Source organism: Pteropus vampyrus, unplaced genomic scaffold (genome assembly GCF_000151845.1).
Source record: "Pteropus vampyrus isolate Shadow unplaced genomic scaffold, Pvam_2.0 Scaffold76, whole genome shotgun sequence".
Classification (NCBI taxonomy): domain Eukaryota; kingdom Metazoa; phylum Chordata; class Mammalia; order Chiroptera; family Pteropodidae; genus Pteropus; species Pteropus vampyrus.
Window position 1 is genome coordinate 1,606,666 of NW_011888857.1, and position 12,685 is coordinate 1,619,350.

General features: G+C 36.1%; 1 protein-coding gene across 1 annotated transcript in view; it reads left to right on the forward strand.

Moving 5' to 3' along the window:
- LOC105293743 (doublecortin domain-containing protein 5) overlaps nucleotides 1-12,685 on the forward strand; it is an 81,429-nt gene that overhangs the window by 14,145 nt on the left and 54,599 nt on the right. The window contains exons 3-7 of the mRNA XM_023532091.1: nucleotides 260-441; nucleotides 3,975-4,073; nucleotides 8,082-8,181; nucleotides 9,485-9,620; nucleotides 11,210-11,369. Of these exons, the coding sequence (XP_023387859.1) occupies nucleotides 260-441; nucleotides 3,975-4,073; nucleotides 8,082-8,181; nucleotides 9,485-9,620; nucleotides 11,210-11,369 (677 nt within the window). The remainder of the gene's footprint in view (nucleotides 1-259; nucleotides 442-3,974; nucleotides 4,074-8,081; nucleotides 8,182-9,484; nucleotides 9,621-11,209; nucleotides 11,370-12,685) is intronic.

Sequence of the window (12,685 nt, forward strand, 5' to 3'; positions counted from 1 at the left end):
AGAATGATGTTTTTCTAAAAGGAAATAAATCTTCCGGGTCGTAACATAACACAGGTTTCTACGTACATAAACAAATTACTATTCTTCCTCTTTATTCAAATAAAGTATTAATTAGAATTGTCTGGACCACCTTGGGTACCCAATACATGTTTGATGAATAAATGAAAGATTAAAGATATAAGCAGTGTGTTACATTTTTTTATATCTAGAAGTATATCTTTTTACTAATTATCAAATTTTGTGTCATTTCTTTCTGAAGGAGTTTGATTGGCCAATAGAAGGACTGCTTGTTCCAAACAGCCCTTCCTTGAAGAAACCCATCTGTAAGACACCAGAGCCTTATGTCCCTGTAAGACTCAGAATTTTACGGAATGGAGACAAGAATAAAAACAGAGCCCTTACTGTAATCAGTCCAGACATCTCACCTGGAGGGAATATGCAGTGAGAACAACTTGTTCATATTTCTCATTTAATATACTTTCTAATTTCTCTAGATTTTTGTCTTCTTCATTACAGATGTTTTCCTGAGGAAATTCTATGCTTATTATTATTATTTTTTAAAAGGTTCCTGTGTTGCTATTTGGATATGAAAATAGATACTAAGATTCGTTTAGTTTCTATGTCAGGAACTTAATTTCAACTCTTCTGATTTAGGCTAGCCATGGGAGAAAATAATGAGTTAGAGATGAGCAGTTGTGAAAAAGTTTTTTGATCACTATATTTTGAATTAGCGTATTTTGTTTGAGTTTTCTTAATGGATTTTGAAATAACTAAGCTCATAAATTGCTTCTTAAATATAATTTTATAATTCCTTATTTAAATTATTATTATACAATTATTTACATTGCTATTTTTAGCATATGTAACAAATAAATATAGTTCTCAAAATATAACTTTACATAATTTATATCCTTGCCTTGGAATAACATTTTAAAAATTTATCATCCTAGCAAAGCATCAATCTGTACTTTATCTTATGTTATGAGATTAGAATAAAATTTTCCCAAACAGCCAGTATTTTTCCAGCATTGGAGAAAAAAATCACCTGCTATATTTTCATTATATTTTATGACAAAAGGAATTATAGATCAGTGCATAGCTCTGATGTAAAGAATGAGTTAAACACATTGTTTCTCATATGATTAGCAGTGATATTACCTCTTGACCTTCCTTTTGAGATGTTTAGAATATTTGAGGCTGCTGATAATATTTCTTCACATTGATTAAATATACTTCATACATCACTGAACAATGAGTAACATTAAGATCGGCTGTCCACTGAACTGCCTTGTAAAGATGATAAAGTAAAAAATTAATCTTCAAAGTAAAGTCAAGCCTGAAATTGAAATCTTTGACGCATACATTTCATAATTAGTTCATTCTGCTAGCTGTAGAATGTGAAGGCAATACTCTTAAAGTAGTATATGACTTTTTTAACATGCAAAATTAAATAATTTTTTGTCTCTTCCTACATTTATTTATTTTTATTCTATATCTTTAACTGTGGCTCAAAACTGTATACAAATTTTGTCTTTTCTCATTAATGTTTTAAAATGGGTTCAGTCAGGTAATCTAAACATAATTCAAGAGATTTGTTAATTTGGACAGCTATTCTAGCAGAGAATGTGTGAAACTCTCTGCTGTCTATATTCATGGAACAGTGCGTCCTGGTTAATCAAATATTCACTTTATTCACTACATAAATTAGTTATTCCCAAATAATTTAAATACGCTGGCATATGCTTGATGCTAAAACTCTACTAAATATTTAATTTTTCTTAGCAGATTCAGAAAGTTTTCTGTAGGATTATAAACAGCATTCCTCGTCCCACTCCCCCCACCCCTGGAGCTGTAAGTTTGTCAGTACTGGTAACAGAAGGTTTAAATGGAAAGAATTTTAGTTAATGTTACAGAGCAGTTATGTTGGCCAGCTCCAGAGGACACGGTTTACATTGTATTTCATATGAATGGCACCCCAGAGTTGTGCAAGGTAGGAAGCCTTGCTGTGCTACTTTTAATATATCCAAGTTAAATATCTTCTCTTCCAGGAAAATAAATGCTAGTAACATGTAGGGGAACATTAATTGCATTAACCTGAAATTTATAAGAAGAAAGAGGGTTGGGCCAGTTAGTGTCTTTACAAGCAAAATCAGGCTAGGATGATGAAATAAGATCCATTTTAACCATGCTTTAATAGTATGCTATCGTTTAGTTATTTAATAATTCATTCTTGAGAGTTTGAGGAGCATTTATTGTTTATTGTTTTTGTTATTGTTGCTGATTCCTCTGTGTACAAAGCCAGAGGAAGATTAAATAGCATTTGTTAATTACTTAGTTGATCATTTATTAATTACTTAGTTGATTATCTTAGTGAGTAAAAAGATCTTGTCATTTAGTCTTGATAGTGGTTGTCAAATTCATATAAAGACCATTGTGATTTCTGTGTCACAGGTGAATTTCATCTCTCAGAACTGTAAGTTAAACAGAGAATTCTGTGATATTTTAAGGAATTTTAATTCTCTGTAAGTTAAACAGAGAACTCTGTGATATTTTAAGGAATTTTAATTTTAATTTCAATTTGAAGCCATAAAATAACCTTTATATTTTAGATTATTTTCATAAGTTATTAGTAAATTATGATCCTTGGACTCACTCAAAGTTCTTAATGTAGTTTTTATGTCTCTTTATGACCTTTTTTCTCTAGCTCCATCTTCTAGCAACAGTCTCCTCGATTTTCACTCTTAAATCCCTTCCACTCCCCAATATCTCCTACCTGCCTCAATAATAAAGGTCTTTTGAGAATGACCTTTGAATTTGGACTTCATTTCTAGATGTTGACTCTGAACTCAGCACTTCCATCCCTTCCCCCAAGTTAGCTGTAGCTTTAAGCACTTCCTTGCTCTGACCTTGTGTGCTTTCCACCACCATAGTGCCTACCACTCTGTGATTACTTGCTTATGTCTCCATCCAGGAGATGGAGAACCAGGATAATGTGTTATTCATCTATATAAGTGCTGGCTGCTATGATATAGTCAGGGAACAGTGTATCTTGGTCAATCAAGTATTAAGTCACTTTATTTACCACATGATTGAGGGCGGAGGTCCCCAACACCTCCGTCTGCAGACCTGTATCACGTGGCCAGCTAGGAACTGGGCCCTTCAGCAGGAGGTGAGCTGTGAGTGAGCAAGTAAAGCTTCATCTATATTTGTAGCCACTCCCCAGCGCTAGCATCACCACCTCAGCTCCACCCCAGATCATCAGGCATTAATCCTCATAGGAGCACTGGTCCCTGGTACCGAAAAGGTTGGGGAATGCTGATTTAGGGCACATAGTAGACCCTAAATCAGTGCTTATAGAATATAAATTAATTAAAGATGAATTAATTAATATCTGATTACCATTTTTAATAAACGAGCGAATGAATGACCATTTTTGACCACTATTTCTTTCATTTAATAAAACAGAGATTTTAAAAATATACAGAATAGTTTTCTAACTTGAAAATTCGAAGAGATGTATATTCCAATTAAGCATTCTTTTTCTATGATCATCATTATTTATTTTTCAGTTAAAAATTTTCAGGTTTGGATTCATCATTAACAATATATTAAAAAACATATTAATATGAACAATATATAGATAAAACATCCCAGGCAAAATAAATGTCATCTCTCTGTTTTTTTTTTCAAATTTGATTAATTCACATTTCAGAGTACTCAGCATTAGTAGAAGAGGATTACAATATTGAAAATTTATTTTCTTATATAAATTGCTCGCAGTATAAATATTCATGAAGTTTAATTTTTAATTGTGACAGTTTTTGAAATTCTGTTTTTTAAAAGAAGAGCAGATTATTTTAGGGCAAATCAGGATAAATTAAAACCTCATGATTTTTTCAAATGTTTAAACAAGTTGAAAGTTAATTGGCAATACATATTGACATATCAATCAAATCTTGGATCATTTGTTTCAGATATGTTGACACTGAGATGAAAGAGGATATGAAAAATCATTCTACTAAACATTCTGAAACAGAAACAAACCAGGCTAAGTTTCATCAACTTTTGAAGAGGTAAATACTTATTATCCTAAATTCAATGGTATTTTCCATTCAAATGCCTGAATGATTGTGTGCAATGCATAACACAAAATACATATGTACCTACATAAGACAACAGTTGTTAATATAATAATTCTGGAGTTTTTAATCTGTGAAATACCTCAACTATGTGAGTTCATGATACCAATGCTAATTAATACATTTTTCCCTCAAATTTTAGGGCGATTTTCTCTAGCTTCTGAACTACCAACTCTGTAAACATATATTTCTGTGTTTTATATTTTATAGTTTTAAAGCACTTCTCTTTGGTTTATATTTGAATTGAAGGAAGGGTACTTATCTACTTTAATCTAGTTTTTAAATATCACTAACATGTATCTTATTTATGAAATGTAATTTTTCTTTTGATCGTTATCCTACCAAAACAAAAATTATTCCCATAGAATTTGGTAACTGTTCAAAGTAGAACACTTGTTACAAACTTTTTTGCAAAATATGTCTTGTCAAATATGAGGAGGCAGTCTTAGAGAATTTTAAGGAAATTATGCTATTCTTTAGTTATTTAATAATTAACCCCAGACAGTTTTGATAGTCTTGTTGTTGTTGTTGATTCTTCCATCTACAAAGCCCAAAATCTAATAGCATATCAAGCCCATTTAAAAACAATAGATACAGAATGTTTTTGTTGATTCCTAATGTTGGGCAGCGTGGCGTGTTAGTAGGACCATTAGATTAAGAGTAAAGGGAATTGATTTTAATCTCAGGATTGCCATTAACTAGCTGGAAAACTTCCGCAAAGCACTGTATTTCTTGATCTCATTTTCCTCCTCGTTAAACAGGAGAGTTGGATGAAGAGCTAAGAGGAACACAAGAAAGAATTTGATTATTTTCATATCTGTTGTGTTCATATTATGTGTATCAACCAATCTTGGATGTTCTATAGGAGTTTTTTTGGGTTTTTTTTTTTTTTTTTTTTTAAGCACAAGATGTTTCTTGCTCTCAGGAAACTCCTAACTTGTTAAAAAAGAGATTTTTTGTTTTTTGTTTTTTGTTTTAATTGAAACAGAAAGCCACACAAGACAGTATTTAAATGTACAGAAGTGAAAATGGTCAAGGGATCACTTTATCTATAACCAAGAAGGAGAGAGAAACTGGTGAGGGGCAATTGTCAAGGAAGGCCACATGGAGAGGGAGAAAATGAGAGAGATATAAAAATAAAGAGATACAAAGCCAAAAGATAAAGAAGAAAGCACATACCCCATATCTTCATGTACATTTTGTCACTGTTTTAAAGAACTGGAAGGATGTGGTGGGACTTCTGGGAAGGGGGTCCTCACAGTGACTGGGGAAAGGAAGTCTCCATGAGTGTGGCGCTGTAGCTCTCTGTGAACCTGGAGACCCAGCTCCTACCTTCTCCCCTGCCCTTTTCTCTAACAGCATCCTGGGTTGTGTGGAAATACAGTCCTCAGGGAACCAACACCAGACTCTGCTTTATTCTCTATAAATCCAAGCAGTCCACATGATTACCTGTCCTAATTCCTGGTGTGAGAGTCAGAGGACTTTATTCCTAGTATCTTTGCCTCCATGTAACAGAGAAATCCTGGACTGCTTGTTCAACATCCCAGCCTGTCTACTCACATTGTAGATCTAATATCTTATTATTCTGTGATGATGTCCTCTCAGGAGGCCATATGATGTAGTAAAAGACCCAGAGAGATTTAGGTTTGAATTCCAGCTGTCCCACTTACTAGTTACGTAACCTTGGGCAAGGACTTTAATCATCAGGCTCAGTTTCTTCATCACTAAAATGGGCCTCTCAGAAATGCTGTGAGAATTAAATGAGAGAGTGAACATGGAAGGTTTGCTGTGCTTGGTCCATACTAACAATGCAGTGCTGATTTTTATGTGCCAGGACCTTTACAGGTATTCACACACTCAATCTGTAAAATATCCCTATTGGAAAAGTAATACTATATTAGTCTTTTACTGATGGAGTAAATGAGGCTCAGAGAAGTTTAGTAATTTCTCCGAGGTTGTGCAGCCAGTACATGAGAGGACTAGAATTTGAACTCAGGCAATCTGATTCCAGAGTCTACATTCCTTATTAGGCACTTAAGAGCCAAGTCTTTTCTCTCCTCTTCCCATTTATATATTGGCTGGCACATAAACTAGTTAGAGAAACACAGAAGAAACAACTTATCCCAATCCTTTTCAACCCACCTGCATGAGCCAATCAAATTTGGCACTATTGTGGCTAGGCTTTCAAAATAGGAAGGAAGAAAGACTCACCAACCACCCATTCCTTCTAATCTCCCACTTGCTGTTATAAAACAGGATACTCACACAGTCCATTCTTCTAAGGAAATTTGAGTGGGAGCAGAAATGATTATGATAACTCTTCTTAGGTCAGGCTCAAACTGCTTGGACCTATAAAAATATTGATTTCGGGAAAGTAGAAGGAATTAAGTTAGGTTTGGGGCCAGTACCCAAAGAGAATTAGGCAAATCTGTGACTTAATTCTTTGATGGTCCTTCCTACCCCTATCCCACTAACTCCTGCAAATGAGAAACAGCCTGGTCCTCACTGGTCCATCAGCTTCCAGAGCTGTGACCTGAGAAGCAGAAATTTAGTTTCTATTGGCTGTTTCCTTCTAAGACCTCTCAGGGAAATGGAGTGCCTAATATCTGCTCAATTGCTTTTTCCCATCTAAGAAAATAAAATAGAGGAATATTCTTAATACAGCTGAGTCTTCCTGATAAGCGTAAAGTCACTTCTAATTCATTTGCTGTAGATAATACATTCTAATATAAAATATATTAGCAGGAATCTTCCATTTATTTCTTCCAATGGCAGGATCACCTCAATATCATTCTTTAGGAAATGCCTTGTCACTCTCCTTTAGCTCTAGATCCTCTTCCTCATAATTCCACCTCTTTACTTCTAAACTGGGTAGATAGATTCCAGCCTCTTCCACCGCCAGTCTATCTTTCACCTTTCTGACAGTTAACTTCCTAAAAAGCAGATCTGAAATCACCACACCTCCGCGCTGATACTTTCAGTGGCTGCTCATTATCTGGCATCATCCTAAGTGCTTTCAATTAGTTTCTATCTTCTTTTCCAGCTTTATTTGGCTCCTCCTCCTGTTCATACACTCAGCTGCAGCCGTATGAAACTTCTCTAGGTCCTAATTCTTCTTGACAAATGCCTGTTCATCTGTCAAGGCCCAACCCAAGTGTTATTTCCTTAGACAAGGCTCCCTTGGATAAATTCATTATTTTTCCTCTGTGTTCTCACAGGGTCCTGGCCAGGTGCCTATAACAGCACCCACTACTTCATATTCCACTTCGGTTGCTAACCTGTTTCTCCTTCTGACTAGAGAGGGAGCTCCTCAGGGAACAGGGAAACTGTATCATTCATCTTGCTGGCCCAGTGCTTGTTTGGGGGGAAAAAAATCACTGTTATTAAGCATTAGTTTAACCAGGCAAAAAAAAAAAAATCCTATTTCAAAGGAAGTTAAGGCCTATAAAGATCACTTCTGGAGGGAGGAGATGAGAAACCACTTGGTGATGGATGTGACTTCAGAGGCTTTAGTGAAAGAATAGAACTTCAACAGTAAAAGCCAAAGAAGGTATTTTAGTTAGAAGGAAAAGCAAGGAAATGGGAAAGTGTGGGAGCATATTGAGAAATGAAAAACCAGTAATGATGTGTCTACCTATTTCTCTATCATGCCTGGCATTGCGCTAAGCACTTTTCAAAATCAACTCATTAGCCTCATAACAACCCTGGAAAGTAAATAATTTAGGATTTGAGAGTTTAAGTAAAGCAAGCCCATGTCCCACAGTTTGGAAAAGGGGAATGAGACTCAAAAGGGGCTGATGGGCTCCAGAGCCTCGCTGTTGGCACACAGTCCTGTAGAGGGAGTTGTCATTAATGACCCAGGCCCTTCATTTCTTTTGTTTTCTCTCTTCTCTGCTGGAAACTTTCTGCTTACAAGGTCAATTTTTGTGTCTCCTACTACAGGTGTACTGAAATTTTAAATTTACCTTCTGCAGCTCGGAGATTGTTCAATGAAAAGGGGAAAGAAATCTTTATCTTAAAAGATCTTCAAAGAGACGAACTGGTAAAAACATAAATGTGAAACTGGAAATATTAACATACGAATACTACTAAAATGTTTTAAAATAAGATTCCAAACATTTACCCTTTTCCTCTTATTTCTTTCTCAGAATTATCCTAACTCAGCAACCATCAGAAAGTAATACTAATAGCTAACTAACCGTTGAGAGCTTACTATATGTCGGGCATTATTTTCAGGGCTGTATATAAATTAATTCATTTAATGATCATCTCAACCATATGAGATGGATGCTCTCATTTTATAAAAGAGTGAGGAAACTGGAGAAGACCAAATTATTAACCGCTTGTGATTTCTATCCTATTCTTAAGGAGGCAGATTCTCTTCTCTTTTTGAGGCCTTCAAAATGTAGTTGTTTAATGATTTCTTACTCAATAATAATGTCAGCTTTTCAGAGAAAAATATATCCATGTTTTCACATACTCTACTTGGTGGCTGGAGAGGGCCGAGAAGGGTTTTAGCAGTCCAGCCTTTTCTCCCATTTATGGAATTGGAGGTATCAGATTTGGAAAGAAAACCTGTTTTGACTGATGCCTGAAATTCTTCGAACAGAGCCAAACTCCCACCATATTTTCAGAATTCAGTTCAGGCTCTGAATGTAAAGACCCCGTTAGAGATTCTTAAACAGAAGTACCAATGACCGGTATCAGAGGCAGCATAACAGAGTGGAATCTATTTTTCTTGGAGATTGGCAGACTTTGTGAATTCTAAAGCTATCATTTGCAGGTTTTTTGTTTTACACATACACACACACACACACACACACGCACACACACACACACACACAAATATATGTGTATATATATATTTTGCTGCAGTACTCTGCAGTACTTTTGCTATGTTATTTTATTTGCTTGAAATGAAACTGTCACTATCTGAGCAGTGAACTTGAGATTGACACATGAACAGCTACATGATTAAGTATGTCCATAAGAGAAAGAAAAACTGTTCAGAAAGAGGGAAAATTTGAGAAAGTTTTTCCTGGGTCCTCATACAAAGCATATGTATAAAGATTAGTGAGTAATCTCAAAAGAAGTAGCACTGAGTTTCTTTTCTCTCTTACTGAGTCTCTCTCAATATATAGCAATATCTCTTCATTTTTCTCACTTCCAAGAAATATGTATTTATTTAAGGACATTTAAGGAATACATATAAGCAAAATGAAGAAGAAAAAGTTAACTATTCATCTATTATTATAGGACATTCTGATCGCTTCCACTTTTGGCTATGACAAATAATACTGCTGTGAATAATTGTATATGGGAGCAGAGGCTCATTTCTTTGATAGGTGTATGTTTCATGCGGAGAACACTGGATCAGTCCTGACCAGTCCATTGCTCGGCAAAAGAAACAAATCTTCCTGAGGAACTTAGCATCAGACATTTCTAAAATTCAGACCTTCTGCAGTACACGTAAGATGGAGGGTAAGCATTGGAATTACTTACCTTACTATATGTAGCCAAAATAAAATATTTGGTGATATAGCTTTTTAAAGAAAATCCAAGTTTGCTTAAACAGCTCATATTTTGCTCCTGCATCTTGCTGTTCAGCTTTTCAGACTAATTTTTATATTTAACAGAGTTGCACATTTTAATTTACACTACACTTTGGATATGCAAAGAAAGCGCAATCTATTTATCTTGTCTTTAACAAATGGGGCTGGCTTTGTGAGCCCCATGCACCCTCATCAAGGAAAACACAAATTTTCCGTCAGGTTTAAATTTTTTCCCATCTATTAATTTAAATAGTCCCTTTTGGGAGGGCTTTCAGATTTCCCAGGTTCCAGAGTCTCGCTTTAGTTCCTTTCTAGGATGGAAGGAAAGAAGTTGGGGTGCAGATCCTCTTGCTTTCTGGGCCCTGCCAGCTGAAATCCATGGCCATATTATGGCATTCTATCCTTTTGGCTCAGACGGTGCTCTGGGTGGGTTGTACTTCCTGCCTGCCTCAGCCTCTCCCCTGCTTCCTCTGGCCCCCTGAAGCCTAGTTGTGGCTGTGTAGCCATCTCTGCAAGTCTTTGCTACAGGATCCCTTGACCTCTGCTCGGCAACTTCTTCTGGAAAGCCCCCAGTATGGCTCTCAGCAGATCCTGGTTCATGGCTGCACCCCCCAGAAACCACATCCAGGTTCAGACTGGAGTGGTGTAGTGAGGACAGCTTGAAAAGGGACTTGTCACAGTGTCCTGAAAATGTGCTGTGTGTCCACAAAGTTTCCTTTTAGCTAAGATAGCTGAAATGAAGCCTATAGAGGGGGGAATCATGATACCCCATACCGGTTTTCTGCCTTCCTCTGTCTTCTGCCTCAAATCCCCTCAGGCCCAGAAATGGTGAGTTTTCTCTAGGTCAACCCTGAGAAAAGGTTTAACCCTTGATATGCTAATTGGGAACTAAAGGTATCTGGAAAAATACTAAATCATGACAGTGTCATGATGACTTACATGGCCATTGTCTTATGGCGATACGCTGTGCTCAAAAGTCAAAACTATCTTTGTACTTGTGCTTTCCTTTTGTCACATTTCTCATCTTCTCATTGTCTTCTCCCCTCTTCCCCACCCCGGTTAGGCTGTCCCAGGAACCAAGGCAAAGTCCTGTACATAGAAAAGCAAAAGAGAAGAATTGTGAATGTACTTTAAAACATTACCCTGTTGCATATATTGAACACTGTACAGTAAGCTTCGCATGTGTCTTTCAAAGCATTGGGGACTTTCACTGAGGAGTTTGAGATTCTAGAAAGATCTAGAGACATCTAAAAAAGCAACCCACTTAAATAGAGTTTACAATAACTTCTTTTTGGAAAGACCTATTTTTGACTATCTTGAGAGAAAAAAAAATTATAAAATTTAAATGAAATCCAATCTATTAGTTTAAAGAGCAACGATCAGTTACTCTTAGAATCTGTTCTTTTATATGGAATAGCTATAAATTTTCTGCATTGTTATTTTAGCACATGTTTTCAAATTTCTAGTTCTCTGCAATCATAACTAATATGTCTTTGGCATTTGTGCATTTCTGTTCAGCTCTTGTTCTAGAAGTCCACAGTGACATTGTGTCTGGGGCCAAGCTTACTGTGCACAAACCTATAGCAACTTTTGAAGAAGAGAAGCAAATTATAGAACCAGAAGAAAAGCAAATGCAAAAAAATGCTTTAACAATGGAAAGGGCTTCCAGTAAAATTCTGTAAGTATTCAGTGTGGCCAGAAAAGCTACCTACTTGGCGTTTGAACTCAGTTCATTAGCTTGATAACAGCATGAGCCCATTCAGGGAACCCACCCCAGTTTTGTGAAGTGGATGCTAGGATTTAGTTTCCTGGCAAAAGAATGGAGCTGGAGCTTCAGTGTTCAACCACCACAGTGATCTACTTTCAGTAGTTTTCTTACAATGTTACTATTTTTAAAAAACTGGAATCTTAAAATTGCAGATATTTATTTGAAGAATTTATTGTGTTTTGTTTTCATCGACGTGGACTTCAGGAACAATTAAGCTGCTTCCTTAATGCAGGTTCAAGTTGGATGTATGTTAATATACAGTTATTCTGAAATAGCTTTCTGATTGGTCTTTACATCCATAATCTCTTCCTTCCGATTCACCTGAAGTTCCAGCTACGAATAATAATCTTTCTAAACCACTTTTTTTTTTTAATTCAGTTCTTCAATGTCTACCTATGCAGACAGAAAAAATAGTCTGGAATTCCGATCCCTTCTGACCCTGATCCAGGCCTGTCATCGACCCTCATTTGTCCCCTGCCCCCACTCTACATTTTTTATTCCTGCCACGTGAACTCCATGCTCCAGCTCAGCAGCTACAAGCTGTTGCCTGAATGTGGCATGCTCCAATTGTGCACTGTTGCAGGCTTCTGAGCCACATATTCATTTCTCTCCACCTGAAATGCCTTGACTTGTCCTGTCCTCTTTTGTGGGAGGATTCTTCATCACTGAAATTAATCATGGCAGCGATCATAGGTAGCAATGTTCCCCCTAGCCCCCCAACACTCCTCCAAACAACCACCAACCTAGGAATTTCTTTAGGGCAGAAACTCTGTCACACATCTTTTGTGAAGAGCAGGGTAACTGACTTTAATCATTATTTATTGAATAAATGAAGGAATTATTGAATGAGTTTCCAAATTATAAAACCCCAAATACTTAATCAATTACCATTGCGATAACTGTGAAAATTAATTTATATATCACTGTTATAAACTGTTTTAAAAGACTGTCTCCATCCTTAATTATAAGAATTTCAACTTTTATTTTAGAAACCAAACTTCTTCATTTTGATGAGTGGTTCATCTGGTCCTATGTCCTGACACTAACAAAGGCACCAGAAGGCTTTTTTTCAGAGAGAATGATTTGACCTATATGGTATCTTCCTCAATGGTTAGCAAATTGACCACAAACTTTACCAGCATCCCTTTTCATTCTTCTTCTAAAAGTTGTATCATCTAGTCTCTGAGTTATAAGCCTATACTTGGGAAAAAATAACAAAGTAAGAA